General features: G+C 41.4%; 1 protein-coding gene and 1 long non-coding RNA gene across 3 annotated transcripts in view; one reads left to right on the plus strand and one right to left on the minus strand.

Moving 5' to 3' along the window:
• LOC141921410 (uncharacterized) overlaps positions 1–1,384 on the minus strand; it is a 21,430-nt gene extending 20,046 nt beyond the window's left edge. Inside the window, exon 1 of one of the 2 annotated variants that reach the window (XR_012622684.1) lies at positions 1,220–1,384. This is a non-coding gene — a long non-coding RNA (uncharacterized LOC141921410). Of the gene's footprint in view, positions 1–765; positions 904–1,219 lie in introns of those variants that run through there. The other variant, XR_012622683.1, reaches the window with a different exon arrangement.
• SLC66A3 (solute carrier family 66 member 3) lies at positions 1,066–9,599 on the plus strand. Its single transcript, XM_074820067.1, has 7 exons — positions 1,066–1,324; positions 3,388–3,470; positions 3,942–4,011; positions 4,596–4,653; positions 5,876–5,996; positions 7,171–7,212; positions 9,176–9,599. The coding sequence occupies exons 1-7, from the start codon at positions 1,182–1,184 to the stop codon at positions 9,262–9,264; spliced, it is 606 nt and encodes a 201-aa protein (XP_074676168.1). The 5' UTR covers positions 1,066–1,181; the 3' UTR covers positions 9,265–9,599.
• Positions 9,600–16,303: the final 6,704 nt, after the last annotated feature.

Consider the following 16,303-nt stretch of genomic DNA (forward strand, 5'->3'; position numbering starts at 1 on the left):
TTGTCAAATCATATTATCAAAAAACCAGAAAACAATTTGTGAGAAATGCAAAACAGCTGAAACCTAACCATTAAGAACTATTAGTCAAACAGAAATATAACTTTCATTAAAATGAGAAAGAAGAAATTTTACGCCCGTGAGTAACCCCTTGTGTTAAAGCAATTACGATGTAGGTAAAAATCTGAATTAATGGCATGGATTTGACACTCTGAGTAGTCCCGGCCATATACAAGTATGAAATAGCCAAAATTCTGTACGTGTGTGATCTGTACAAATGTATATTGCTTGGATAATTGCTCCTATTTAGTTCTGACAAGCTGGTAAGTACAAAAGCTTTAAAAACCGTGCTTCACTATTTTTGTGTGTCACTGTGTATGGTGGGTAGGTGTGTGTTCCGGGGAAGCTGCTCCATCTCCGATAATCCAACAAGTCCAACATTCAGAACTTTTAATTCTGCTTCACTTTCTTTCTGTGTAACCAAAGTGTTGCTGTCAAACCTACGCCATCCCTACTGATGGAATCGGCACCACAGCGATCCAGACAGCGTGATCTGAAAAAACACAGGAGCTGTAGCACTGGAAACTGCACTTTGGGGGAGAAAACTGAAATCCAGCCTACAGCTCCAAACCCACGCTACTCCAAAGTGAACACAACCCGCGGCTAACCTTTTACACCAACACAGCATCTGATGATGACTGTTTCCTGGGGTTTGTTTAAGGTAACAAAGAGTAATTTCAGGACCAACGCTCTCAACCTGGAGCTTACCGTTTCTGGGCCCCGACCCCGAGGAGCGTTAGCTTGGGGTAGGCCTCAACCAGCGGCACGGAGGCGGCCCGGCAGCCCCCGCCCCGCTGCCCCGGTCACCACGGCGTTCGGCCACACGCCCGCAGGGGGTCGGGGGGGGGCGGATTACCGGCCCCTTCCCCCGCCGGCGGCTGCCAGGAAGCACCCGCGCTCCCGAGGCAGCCGCACCGGCCTCCTCCGCGCTGCCAAACCGCCCGGCGGCTCTGCCGGGCCCGGCTCGCCCCTGCCCAGGGCGGCGCGGCCGCCACGAGCGCCCCGTGACCGCTGCCCCGGCGCCAGCGGGGCCGGGCCGGGCTCCCCGCCCCACCCCGCCCCGCCCCGCCACACCGCACGGCGGGTTCCCCACTCCGGGCTCCGCGGGTGCGCAGCGCAGCGGGATGGCGCCGACACTGCTGGAGCTGGCCCACTGGAGCACCTGGGCGGTGTGCGCCGTCATCAAGCTGCCGCAGCTGGCGGCGGTGCTGGCGGCCAGGTCGGCGCGGGGGGTCAGCGTGGGCAGCGTCCTGCTGGAGCTGGCGGGGTAAGGCGGGGGGGGACGAACACCCGACGCGACACACGGGGACAACACGGAGCGTCACCCCCCCCCTCTCTTCGCCGGGGGCGCTGGTGCTGCGCGCGCAGCTCGGGGGCTGAGGCGGCACCGCCTCGCCTCAGCGGGGCTTCCCTCAGTGGCGGGCGGGGCTGCGGGCCGGGGCGGGCTCTACTGCAGCCGCTGGCAGCTCAGCTGCTCCCGTCACAGCGCTAGTCTGGGCGGAGGGGGTGCGGAGCGGCTGCTGGAAGGGGCTGGCGAGCAGCCCTTGCTCTCCTGGGTTTTAAAACCGCTCCTTTCTGTCCCTCACGGTCACCCTCCGCGGAGCCCGGCGGCTCCCCTGCGCCTCTCGTGTGCCGGCGCCGCGTCCTGCCTTCACGGGGCCGAGCAGGAACTTTCTGTTGTAGTGTTTCCGTGCTGTTGGTTAAAGGAAAACTCGGCTTTTTTAACGTGCCCAGAACCAACCCGGGCCACCCATGTAGCTGGAGACAGCCCGTGCTGTTGGGTTTAAGCCACGTATTTAGGTTATTTGATGGTCTGTGTGCCCTGTTGTGCAGGTAGTTGTACTAGTTAGACAGGCTTCTCTCACCTAAGTAAAACATAATCATTCTTTAAGAAAATTATAAACCATGTCAAACCCCAATGATTTGTCAGTCTGTAATAAGCTTACAAGGGCTAGGCTTATTAAATCTTGCTTAAAGAGGATTGTATGGATTGAAAAATAAATAAACTGCGTGTATGTATGTTCAAATGTGGGTACAAGCATGTGAGAAGATCCCTTGAAAAGGTTTGTGTTTGCTGAACTGAGGGATGGAGGTGGCCAGGACAGCCAGCCTCATGGCTGCTAGCACGCCACACCAAGTTAAAAAAGGGCTTTTTATCGGAAAAATTACCTCACAAAAATGATATGTGATTTCTGCATGCACCTGTGCCTCATCTTCAGTTAGGGGCACCGGCTGGTCTGGCTCTGCGGAGGCTTAGGTGTACAGACACCTTTCTGCACCAAGCTGTGCGGAATCCCCTTGGGCTCCACTGCGGCCATTTTGTCGCCCACGTTTATCCACGGCACTGAACCCCTGTTGTTGCTGTTTACCGTTAATACTCCTCAGAGTAAGTGAACTAAATTCTAGTTCCTGAAAAGATAACTTACCCCACAGCCCCCGCCAAAAAGCGGTGGTAGCATTTTAAAATCATTCATGTGTGTTGGTGTGAACTGAAAAGGCTTTGCAAGTCATGTCTCAGGTGAGTGTGGAGGAGCCATAGATGTCTCCTCAGCACCTGTGTGATAACCACAGTATCCACACCGCTGCAGGTTGTGCGCCTGCTCTGGGCAAAACTATTTTGGAAGAGTTGCAAGGAGGCAACATCTATTGGGACTGTTTGTTTATTTAGTAGACTATTTATCCTGGACTATTTGTGCAGCTGCAGAGATCTTTGGGGCTACTGGTGCAAACTGGGATGGTTCTGTGGAATTAGCATGCAGTGACCTGACAGAGGAGTGACACAAGAAACATGAGACGAGGAGTCTAATTTGACCCTACAAGAAATAAGACTTCTAGGAAGTTCAGATATTTAAATTCTGAATACTATAAAAGCCAGTTTCTTACAAGGCAGGCAGTTCCTTAATGCCATCTTCCTACGCCAGAAACCATCAATTTTTCCTTATATAAAACTATGCCCTAAGAGTCCTTTGTATTTTCTCTGCAGCCTTGAAGTTTCTGTCTAACCCCATGGACTTGAATGAAAGCTGAAGAAAGTAAAGAAAATGTGATAAAAGTTCAATTCCTTTTAGATACTATATTGTGGAATGGCAGGAAGGGGAATTGCCATTGTTTGGTGTACTTACAGACTCTAGTCTGACCAGTACAGCTACACTGGGCAATCTTATAACAATGTAGTCTAGATGGCTTGCACTTTGTCTTCATATTGGTTTGATCAGTTTGACAGCTACACCTATCTGGAGCCTTTTGGCACAACAAACAGTAAAAAGGAAGTTGTGAAGGAGCCGTCCTGTCCCTTCATGCAGTCATGCTGTTTTGTGTCTTTCTGTTCAGCTTCCTTGTGTTTCTGAGGTACCAGATCTATTATGGTTACCCTCTGCAGACATACCTGGAATACCCCATCATCATTGCACAAGGTAATTTTTTAAAGTAATGATTTGGAAATAAAGCAGGGCTCATTCAGCACTTCAAGGCTCTGCATGTAGGTACAACACTGCAGTGATATGAATCCACTGACCAATTCTAGCTGGAGTCAGGGGGAAGAGGGAATGAACATCTCAAATATAATTGAATTCTTACAAATTTTATGAAAATAGATGGTCAGGTAGAGGAGAAAAATCTAATTAATACACACACAGTGGAGTTGCAGTGTAAGTTCATCCTCACCAGTGTAAGTGATTCCACATGGGAGAAAAGCATTATAACACTCCAGACTTTATGAAAAGCTTCATTTTGGAGCTTGCAGGGTTTTGGACATCAATCAAATTTGAGAAACAAAACCTGAAAGAAACAAGTTTCCATAGACATGGTGCCCAGTGGAACTGTCAAAGATTGCATTTGGGCCCCTTCTCTCCCTTCTGTGACGAGCGATCTTTTATTTATTTCAGATGTCATTCTCCTTTTGTTTATTCTGCGTTTCAATGGAAACATGAAACGAGCTTTGTTCTATGCAGTCACGTATCCTTTGAAATCTGGGAATTTTGGTTTATGTAGCTTGTTTGGTAGTTCTTTGCATAGCAGCTATGTCATCATTTGTTTTGTGCTACCATTGTAAATAATTTTCAGCTGCCCCTCAACATGCATTTCACGTTCACATGCTAATCTCTGGGATCACAGAATATCTCTATACTAAGAAGTAAACTTTATATGTAGCTGTGCTTTAGAAGGCCCACAACTGATAAGGAGTAAGATCAATTCTTAATTTACATCTTAACTATAGAGATACAGGGTGGAAATGATGAATCTTTTTTCTTTGATTGAAGAACACAGCAGAGTTTGTTTTTTCAAAAAAAAATAGGACTTGGGCTTAAATCTTGTGCTTTGGAGCAGATCTTGAGAAACTGCTCAGCCAAAGACAGTGTGAAAAATAGGAATGCTTAGTGTTTCAACCAGTGGTTAATGTTTTATCTAGATTGTCTAGTCTGTTTTAAAGTTTCAATAAGATTATTTCCAGATGCTTAAAAAAATCTAATTCCCCAGGCAGTTTCAAGAGCTTTGGTATCCTAGAATTTTCAGTGTTATGAAACTTAACATAATGTAAGATTTTGGGGGGGCTGGTACATGCTAACACTGCGGAAGTGGATAATAGACCTGGCCATGGTAAGTGCTGTGTGATTATTTGAAATTAGGTCCACATATGAAATAACTATTTTTCTGGACATCTTGATTAGTGAAATATCTCCTTGTATTTGTCCTTGTAAGAATTAATCATTTCGGTTAGCTTTCAGAACAAACCCAGTTTTCAAATACTGCTGTTTCACTTCTGTGAGTAGCTGGAAAACATAGCACTGGCAATAGAGACTCGATGAAAAAAAAAATTGTTCAGAGGTAAAGTTGTTAATTGTGGTGCCTTAATTAAAACTAGCAAAGGTTTAAGATGTTGAAAAAAGATCTCCTCTTTAGTCCTAATGCCATAATCCCCACTGATAAACCTTTAACATGAGAGAAAAAGAATAGAGCATCGGTTAAAGCATTTGAAATAGGGAATGTTCAGTATTTCACAAGATCTTTTTTCCCTTTAGTCCTAGAATTTTGCAAGAAAAATATCATCTGATAATGCCCTATGCAGGTTAAAGATGGTCTTTTTACAAGAAGAGAGAAAGTTAAAATTTAATTGAGATGAACTGGAGTTGCTAATACCAAAGGTGATACAAATGGGGATAAAAGCTTCTAAGCATAATACCAATCCTTACTTGCACAGGAAATCCGGGCATGGCACAGAGACCCCTGTGGAGGTCCCCTCTACCCGCTGCCTTTGGAAAACCCCCCCTTAAAAGGATGACAGAGTGAATAGTCCATTCCCTTCATTATTTTTTCCCACCAATTGGACTCATTTTCTACACATTCTTGTCAGTTTTCTCATTCTTTTATGGTTTAGTTTGCCAGACATAATGGTAACAGATGGTCTGAATCAACCTTGCTGTTTAGACTAGATCAGTCTCATTTTAGCTAACTTTCATAAACAGTTTTATGTAGCAGGTCGAGAGGCTTTTTTATTTCTTTGCTTCTTACTGTATTTGCTTCTATCAAGCATCTGCCAACAGCAGTAGCAATTGTGCTCTTCGAGCTTTTTTCTGGGCAGTACCTCAGAAATCAGTGCCTTGCTTCTGGCAACTTCAGTTTTTTGCTTCATGGTTCCTTAGTAAGAAGCTGAAATGCTTGGGTTGCCAAACGCCGAAAAAGTTTTGGTTTGTTTTGTTGTTTTATTCTAAAGGAAAAAGCAAGTCCTGCTTTTTAGTAAGTTACATACTAACAGCCATAAACTAAACACTCAGATAATACAATGGCAGAGGTTCTTTCTCTTTTTTTACCTGCTTTTCAGAATTTGTGCACATTCATCAGTGCGGCCAGTAAGCTGGCTCAGCTGCGGTGTCTCTGGCAGACAAAAGATTCCGGACAAGTGAGCGCCTTGACCTGGAGTATGTCTGCATATACCTGCGCAAGTAAGCTATGGGCAACTTGGTGTGAAGCACTGAGTTTTGATTTTTTAAAGCCGTATCTCCTCCTAATGCCTCTTTCACTAGGTCTTTACTCCATCATAGCAGGTAAGAATCTTGCCTAATGTAGTTTCCCTTAGTGCCAACTTCTGAGACTCGGATACGACGCAGTCTCTTGAAATCAAGTTTTATCACTGACACCAGCTCAGTCACAATGACACTTTGACTTAGAAAACATGCAAATATGGCCAAGGTCACCTGATACAGTTGAAATAACTGAAAGAGTGTCTTTACAAAGAAAAGATTTCCATGTTCTAGGATTTAATAAAATTACTAGTGGTCCAGCATGAAAAGGTGCTAAATTTTGAGTTAGACAATCAGGCAACTCTGATTCTGAAAAGTCGTCTACAAATAAATACACACTTCATGCTAAATACCTTTAGCTCTATGACTACATATAAATACATTTCTCAACAGAGGAGAATTTAAGAACGTACCAAGAACAGTGATTTGCGACGTTCATGTGTTAATTACCTTGTGGTCTGCATGAACACTTCTTCAAACAGCTATTTGTCAGGAGTGCCTTTGTCACATTAACAAAACTTGTTTAAAATACTCTTGCTGTAAAACAGTGATGCTGGATCTATTTCCCCATGAAACAAATGTTTTTAAGTCAATAATTAGAAGTTGTGGTACATTCGTTGAACAATGGCAATAAATTTTGTAAATGGTTTTAGTCTGCTGCAAATGTGAAATAATTAATGTTTAGATTTGTTGTGGGAAGGAAAGCTGAATTCCTCATATTTGCAGAAGCCTAAAAGCATGCATGTGAACATTCACAGTGGTTAAGTCATGCTAACTCGATTGTGGGTGTAGCTCAGTATCAACTACTGAAGGAGGAGGCTGAACAGAAGGAGAAGCAGTAAACTCTGACCACATCCAATCTAGTGAGATAGATAGATACAGATAAAAAATTCTATCAGTGATTTCCTTTTTAAAAAAGACCTTTAATACAGCGTCACTCAGCTTTGAGAGCTTGATCTCTGAAGCTAAAATAGTGAAGAGTGGGAATGTCTATACAACGTATATTTTGTCTATTGAAAAATAGATATTTTATAATTTTTTGAAGGTATAAACATGTTGTATCTAGTCTGCTAATCAGGATTCGTTCAATTTACAGCAAGAATATTTACAACTGTAGTGACTACGAATGATGTCGCAGGTGAGTAAAGCATGGAACTGCCTGCTTTTCCAAGATAACAGCTGCCATGGTGGTTTTTAGCTGTTTTTTGAAAGCAGTTATCTGGTCTCAGGAGAACAAACCATGAAACTGGCGGGTTAGCACACTGACGGAAGGAGTTACTGCTAAAAAAGTAGCACAGGATTACAAATTACCTGGAGAAAACAAAAAAACCTGCTTACGCTTACCACGTGGTGACAAGTGGTCCAAAAGCCATTATTTTTTTCAAAAGGCAAAAGCACTACAAAATTAACTTAATTATGAAAACAGTAGAATAAAGCATTAAAAATCTTTAGTATTTAAATACATAAATGAAATTTAGTAAAATACAACTTTAAAAAATGTATAATAATTGAGTGATAGCTTTTCAAATAATGTGTTTCCTTTTGTGGGGTTTGTGCATTAAAAAATTCTTCTAGAAAACTAAAGTTCAGCTTAGTATATGAATAGTTTTAGGCACAACATTTAGAAAGTTTATGGCAGGCTGAAAATGAAATGGTAGGCTGGGAAGAAGCTCACAAAAAACTGGCTTAAAATATGTATTTTGCAGCTGATTTCATTATAAAGCAAATTTATTTAACAGCTTCTTACCATCCTGACAAAACTGAAAGAGCTAAGGAGTGCAGCAGATTTTTCAAGAAATGGCTTGAAATCAAGACTTTGTGGATATAAGAACAGTAACAAAATCACATTGTACTGTATTTGGTGGTTCCTTGTTCTAGTTCAGAACTGGTATTTCATCAGAATCGTGAATGGATTTTCTTTTTTTTTAAGCAGCCCCCTGCAGCACAATTAGGATCTAGTTTTACAAGCAGTTCAAGTGGCTCTTTCACTGGAAAAGGAAGTCCCCTTTTCAATCACTTATTTTCACCTCCGCGCTTGCTGCTTTCTCTTTGCCAGAGTGCGTTTTGGGGCCATGTGGTTAACTGGATCACCAAAAAATTGGCATAATGTGCATATAGAAATATAGTCTGGGTCAGTTATTGAGTCCGGTTCACCCACAGTTACACACTTACGCTGATCAGAAGTGAGACAGGTATATTGAGGGGAGGAAGGATGGGAGAAAAACACCATGAAAGTACAAAGCTGGCTCTTGAAAGTAAAGCTGGCTCTGGGTAAAGCTGCTTTTTAAAATACAGCACAATACACTTTGGAACATGGAAGAGATGGCAGCAAACATTGATACTGCGCTGCTCTAATGGAAAATGTTTCCAGTTCTAACACTGAACACTTTGGCATGTTCATCTTAGTTTCATACACATCATGAAACTGTCAAATACCACATATTTCTGAAACAAAGTTTTGTGTACATTTCTGTGAATATTTGGTATTGGTATTGCAATTACCAGATAGATATTAGATACACCTCTACTTCCCATTGTGGTCTCACCAGGTATACTATGCTTATTTTGGTTTTAAAAAAATCTGAAAGTTAATTAGGAAACTGAAAAACTGATTTTTTTCTCAGTTGTCAGATTTCCTCTCATTAAAATCTGACAGATACAAGTATTTCCTGTCTCCCTGAAGTCTAAACTTAACAGATGGCAGTAGAGAATAATCCTTTTATTATAAACAACACACGCGATTATAAAGGACACGTGAGCTGTGGCTCCTGAGTTTAATTTTAGGTGTAAATATAAATTTGTATGAGGTTATTCAAACTTGTACTGTTCTCCTGGTTTTGTCACAAAGGAATTAAAGGCACTGTACTGTATTATTTTAAGGCATCACTTGCAAGTGCTAAATGCTCTTCACTGCTATATTTACTTTGAGAACGTCTGGGTTTCTGAACATGGTAATTAAACTAATTGACTGAAAAGCGTTGCAGAATGGGAACCAGCCTGTTTGTACACCAGTGAAGGTTTATAAAACATTGTGTCTTCTGAAAATGACAGCAGTTGATTCTTTTCAATTTATGCTTACAAGATTTTTTTTTCCCTTTTAGTTCTCATCCGTTTCATAATCATGCTCATTCTCAATATTTGGGTCACAGCCACTATCCTGCACTACAGGAAAACTAAAAAGACTGATTAGAAGACACTCATCAGCACATAACATAGTTACCATCAAAAAACCCTGATATAATTAAGCTTAAACAACAAAACAAATGTTGAGGAGCTCTCTTTCTCTTAAGCCTAGTATTTATCCCTAAGCATAATTAGTAGAGTCATGCTTATTTTCTCTTAGAAATAATTCTGATAAGATACTTCATTTAAGCAGCATATTTTTATTGGTCATTTAAGACAAGTTTCACTGGTATCACATTTTCTCTGGACTTTTTTTACTAAATGAACAAGGTATTTCATATTTAGATGTTTATATATTATCGTATCACTTCAGTACTTTCTGGTTACATATAAGAAATTTTCTTCAATTATACAAGAGCAATTTTGCACCAACATATCAACTCATCTTTCTGCATCTGCTGTGAGTTTGAAAAACAACAGATGTTTGTCATCTTCTTGCAAGCAACTCAATTAGTTAGACATTAACTATGTATTTTAGGATGAAGAAAATTGGGAGTCAAGGCCCAATCCAAAATGAGGTTCTAAATGTGTTTTACTAAGTCACAAATCCAGCTGGGATTGTAGTGCTTACATGCAACACTTAAATAGTACAGTTTATACAGCTGATACAGGATACCCATGGCCACTTTCAATATACCTGGTTTTTATTAGAATAAGAGCAAAAACTCCACTATGAATTCTTCTTTTTCAACCCGAGCTCTCATTCACTGAACACACTGTTTTGGGAGCAGCAGAGACTACAATATATAGGAATCAATGAAACTCTGACCAAAGTTCCTGAACTGACACCCAGACTCCCCAAATGGAATCCCTACCGACAGTGACTGTTTACATGTACAGCTTGGGGCGTCACAGCAGACTCATCTCAAATGGTTATCAGTTTGTGGTGATACCGCTCTGTGCTTTGTTAGTTTTTAGCCTGTCAGTGCTAAGTGTGCTGAAGAACATAAAGACTTCACTTAAATTTCTGCTTTGGAGACTCCAGTTTGTAGTAAGTGTATCAAAAAGGGAAAAGGATATTCTTGTGAACTATTAGCGAGGGGTTTTGCTTTTGGAAGTAATGCCTTTCCACCCAGAAGTTACAGAAGTAATCATATAGCTTGCCTTCAATTCTCATTACGTTCTCCAAAATGAAAAGAGACACCCTTTCAAGAGTTCTTACAGTATCACTGTTAAAACCAAGGCACCCTTGGTCCTGACACCCTTGAAAACTATGGGAAGACTGCATTGACAACATTTGAGGCAGGTTTTCCTTGCAATGTGCTAAATCATTGGACTCTTGTGGAAGAGCGGGATCTGCAAAAGCAGATGTTTCCGCCAGTGTACGCTCAGCAGTCAGACTGAGACCTTCACCATCAGAAAACACAGCTGCTTTGTAAACTCCGATTTTAGTGCGGGAAGGGGTGGGAAGACGTATGTCTGTGGACATAAGATTTCATGTATCTCACATTATTGAGAGCAAGTTCAAAGATGAGGATTTTTTACTGCTTTAATAAAATGTATAAATGTTTCTCTGTTGGTTGAGAGAGTAACTGTAAACATGCTGTTTCTGAAGTGGTATAAATGGTGGCAGGGGGCGTGTGATACATTTTCCAGGTCATATTAATAAATACTATTATTCATGATTGATGTCATTCTTACAGTTAATTTTCATTACATTTAATTTTTTATTCTGTTTCCATATATGGAGAAAAAATTAAATACTCATTACAGGTCATAATGGGCAGCTTTCACCTTAATATTTGAAGCATCAGGCTGTGTATTAACCTGTAAAATGCTAAAGAGCTCTAGCATCTTAAAAGGAAAAAAACACACCTCATCTCATTTTTTTAATTAAAGCCTCTTCTTGATAGAGAAGGATTTGTGTAGAGTCCAAACCCTCTCTGTTATGGACATCTTTCATAGTCCTGAGTGATGCTGCAGCAAAACGAAGACATTCCATTTTCGGTTTGAGGATCAGCACTTCAAGTTGGTTTTTTTCATCATAAAACACAGAAAATGCATTTAAGAAAAGTTCTTTACAGGTTACTTAACATATTTCAAATAAATTGTCTTAGAAACCTGTGGAAAGAAAAAGGAAAACAAAGCTGGGTAATTCACAAGTTTAAGGTAAAGTAATTTTGTGGACTTGGAAAGCTGGACTACGAGTTCTCATTCAAGCTGCAAGAGATAGGAACAAATGAGTAGGTAGCAGTAAATAGTTTTACACACCTTTTTCTCCCCCCAGAGAACAATTTATTTCACTTGCATAAGACAGACGTATGCTCAAGTCCTGGGCAAGCCCCACGATAGCACAGACCCTGTGGTTTTCCAGTATGTAAACCATAATCTTCTCAGTAGCTGGATTAAAGGCAATAGCTTTAGACAAGATACACAGGGTGGATGAATCTTGTTAAACTTGTCATTCAGCAGTACCAGGGCGGACGCAAGCTGTTGGCTGCGTAACACGTCTTGGATTTATTGCCGTGTGTGTAAGTCAGCAAGCAACTTTTATCCATAGGGCTGGAAGCAGTACGTCTCCATCCACTGATCCTGTCTAAGTGCGGAATTACGCACTCAGTGTCCAGTTGTACCAGTTCACAGGATGCTCATAGGTAACACAGCCCTTCCTGTCTGTCTGATAAAGTTGGGGTGCTGTCAGGGCTTTCAAAAAGTATGAGTTTTCTCGCCTGTGAAAAGACAAGATCTAAATTCTCGTAGAGTCCACTGAATAACCCCAAGTATCTCCAGCTATGGCTATGATGAACTATGACTCTGCATTTGGTAACCGATACGCTACAAGCTGCACTTAGCCACAAAGCTCAGTTTAACAGTATGAAAGAGAAAACAGGAGATCTACTATCAAAAAAAAGAAATGAGGACACAATTCCAGAGACAGCAGGTTGTAGGTCTGAAAGTGAGGATGTAGACAGTGCAAGATGGGTGTAATTTACTTTTCCCAAAAGCCTATTTCTGAACTGTCCTCAGCAAACAGGAACATCGTACACAAATGCAAACCCATCGTCGTCCCCACCCTATGGGCCTCCGTAATGCTTCGCATTTTGTGCAGAGTACAACTACGTAGGCATTGATGTGTTCCTTTGTGTTACTCTGATACAGCAGAAGATGTTATTGCTTGGACTGTGCAGAAGTCCCTGTCTCACCCCTGAGCCTCTTCTGCTGCCTTACGTTGTGCATGTAGCTGCTCCCTAACCTGGTTCTGCTCATCTGATCTATTAAAACATAGGAGAGAAAGGCGTGGGGTGGGGAGGCAGACACACACCTCACCCGCTGGAGCTCAGCACCTGGATTTTAGAGCAGTTTGACTCTTTGGAGAAAGTAATTCACTATTAGCTAAAAGGACCCAAACAGCTTACAACTTGTAGAAAGCCTTCATTCACTCCTTTAAATGAGGTAAAATTAGTCTTCCTCCACCAAACAATCATTATCCATTTAAAGACATATGCAATAGGGCGGGGGGGGAGGGGGAGGAAATAACACCTCAGAGCCCACAGGAAGAACTATTATAAATGAAAAGCTACACAGATGTGGAGATCAACTCAAAATGAGGTAGTTTCCCAGCCATGTGATGATAAATGATAATTACTTCCCTACTAATTCTTTTCAGGCTGGTTTATTCTATTCCCTTCCAGATTCTTCGATACTTGAGATTCATATTTATGTATGAAGCAGAACATGAAATTTCAGTTATGAACATGAAATACAGGATGTTACTGAATTCTTGGTTTGTACTGAATTTAATTTGCTTAATTTTGAGCTAGAGTTCTCCAAGATACTTAAAGAGTTATCAGAATGATGGATCTTGATGTCAAGTATGTGTCTGGGAGCCACAGTAAACATCACCGTAAGAACCTGCCAGCTCATCACCTGTGCTGGATCCAGTTGCAAGACCTTGGCAGTCTGACAGACCTGAGTCCTCATGGACCTCAGGTGTTTCCTGCCCGATGGCAAGACAGACGTATAGACCTCTTCAAGTTAAAGACGTTAACTATTCCATTCTACCTTGAAAGCGGCTTGAGGCAAGCACCAGCTCTGCCTTGGAAAATAATCCAGTCTTTGGACCAGGGGTAATGTAAGAGGTTTTTTACACTACGTGATACTCTTGATGAAATTTAATTGGGGATACCTAAAGCACAATTGAAATAATTGTTATAATTTTGTTCATGCCCTGTTTTGTTTCATTATTTCAGCTCATAACTGTCTTAAATTGTCAGTGGCCTAAACGAGTACTTCTGTATTGTATGTGGTATTCTTGACTCACAGGAAGGGAGCTTTAAGAGGTCAAAACAAGACATCTTGTTTTATCTGTCAAATATTCTGGAAACTAATTTAAATGACAGAACCTGCACCAGCCTAAAATGTGACAAGAAAAGTTAGCTAATAATGATTATGATTCAAAATGAATAGTAACATGATTCCATGCTGAAAATAAATCCTACTTGCCACCTTATTGTAATTGTGAATCAACTGTGAATCAACATGCCTACTCTGGGATATACAGTTTCTGCTTCTGAACTTGGAGGCTTTGGCCAGCAGTAGCAAGATGCGGACCTATCTCGTACGATATGAAAAGCATAAATGGAAGAACACGCTTCCTGTGCCTCGGTGTCCCCGTCATGTAAATCAGGAGTCTAAAGAAGTACAAATTGAACTTGTGTAAAGCATATTTTAAAGTTACCCAATTACTGTAAAGAAATTCTTTCACCTTTGAGCAACTGACTTCATACATATTCCACTGAGCTGACTTCCAAGACAGTGACTTGAGTGATTTTGTGTTCCTTGAAATGCAGTCAGCATGACTTACAGTCCTCATGGTCTCTCTGAGCTGAAAGATATTTTCCTTCCTCAGTGCTGATGGTTGTTTTACACTTGCACATATGCCTTCCCAGTAATAAAACTACCATTGCTGTAGCTCTGAGCGGTATATGAAGCACATATGGGAGATTCCTTACTGTATTTATCAAACCCTTCCATCGCTCCAGAGCAGACAAGTGGCTACACAGATCCTATTGAATCTCAGTTGGCCCCCAGTACATGGGGATTGTAATGTGCTGGACAACATCACACAGGCATGTGAGGTCACGGGATCCAGCAAGCAGATGCAAGCCCTGAAGCTGCAGCCAGACCTGCCCCTAGCTACAAGATCAGCTTAGAGAGCCTATTCAAAAAATGGAACACAGTTGAGGTAAGAAATGACACTAGGGCCAGCGAATGTGAAAAATGGTTCAGACAGTGGCGTTCCTGGCTCCTTCAGCCTTAAACCAGTTAAGGTATTCAATATTTTAGATGCCTCAAAAAAAATTTTCCAATTCACTCGTTAATAAAAAGTAGCACATATCCTAGATACATTGCTAACATGGCAATTCAGTGCAAGAGTTGGCAAGCCAAAGGAGAAGAGGATGAGTGGAAGTCATCCCACAAGCCTGATGTACTTCTTGTTGAGTTGCCATGCTTACCAAGGGGTGCAACAGCATCCTGAGCAAAAAAACATCCCAAAGAGCTAGCAAGGGTGGCTGACAAAAGACAAGAACTGGAGGACCCAAGAGGCACACTGGGACATGGTAACAGAAGACTACACATACAAGTAGGCTCACATCTCTGAACAAATGTTGAAGGCCTAGACCTCAAAATGGGGTGGTATCACTGAAGCATCACATGCAGTTGCCTTGGCTGTGAAAGCATTTCTACATAGGTCCTCCAAGCAACCTGAAAAGGGCTGCCGGGACATGCAATTGCTGCACACACTGCCCTTTCTTTTCAGGGTGAATGTGTCTTTCCAGATTTCTTTGAGGTATGCAGGACTACGTACACTTATAACTTTGTAATGTTGCTACTTTTCACCATGACTTCCCTTTTGAAAGATCCCTTTAATCCTGATGCTTCTCCAAGATTACTGGAGCAAAAGCAGCAGTGGTCAAATCTAGCTTCACACTTGCAGTAGCAAGTATCAGGTAGTAACTTGACTTTCTTACCCTTGAAAACACTGCTTCCTGCCTACAAAGCCCCAATCTTCATAACAAGGCCTGGTAATTAGTACCCCTGTGCTAATAAATCACAGTTCCTCTGAGTCCCCACTTCTTGGAGCTATGGTTTTACAATGAGCTTTTCCATTCACTGCAGTAGGTTTTGGGAAGAACTAGATTCTATGTGTTCAGACACAGTGTTCTTTTCTGCCACACACTTCTCAGTAGACTTGTGTCATTTCTCAGCTGAGCATGTCTGAGTACATCATTGTCCACTTTATAGGCAAGTTCAGCAAAGAACACAAATTAGTTTCAGAACCACTCCATCAACATCTTTTATGGAAATCCAAAATAAAACTCCTTCCCACTCTCATGAGGGATACTTCAAAGCAGTAGGCAAAACCCCATAATCCCCTAAGTGCTTTATAGGATCATCTTAAAAAATAACAAATAATGTTTTCAATTTAAAGTGTAGTATATGCAGAGATGATGGTCCATAAACTATTCTGAAGATCACTGACAAGGCACCAAGCCTGTCAGAATTCAAGGAGCATCTGGATGATGCTCTTTGTTGTATGGTTTAGTTTTAGGCAGTCCTGCAAGCAGCAGGGACTTGGACTTAATGATCCTTATGGGTCTCTTCCAACTCCAGATATTCTATGATTCTATGAAAAAATAAATGAATCACCATTTTAAACACAAATGCCAAGGAAAACTATCCAGGAATGTGGAGAAGACTGAAATACTCCAATTCCCTGAACTGGACCATGGACTGCTGTTTCTCCTGCCTTAGAAATGGAATAAGGAGGTGGTAAGGGTTTGTAAGAGCAATGCAGGTAAGAAAATTTTTCTCATATAAGTTCCCCCTTTTCACAGCAGCATCCCAAATACGACCTCACAAGCACAGGATGGGTGAGACCAAGATATATAAATCTTCTTCCACAGATGATTCTCACAAAGCTAGGTGGGAAACTAATACATGTAAGATTATAAACATGAATGCTCAAATTGGTAATGATCATCCAGCACTGCCTGAGAAACTAAAGAGAGAAAGCATTTAATTTCTAGCAGCAGCTTTCCTGG

Source organism: Strix aluco, chromosome 3 (assembly GCF_031877795.1).
Source record: "Strix aluco isolate bStrAlu1 chromosome 3, bStrAlu1.hap1, whole genome shotgun sequence".
NCBI lineage: Eukaryota > Metazoa > Chordata > Aves > Strigiformes > Strigidae > Strix > Strix aluco.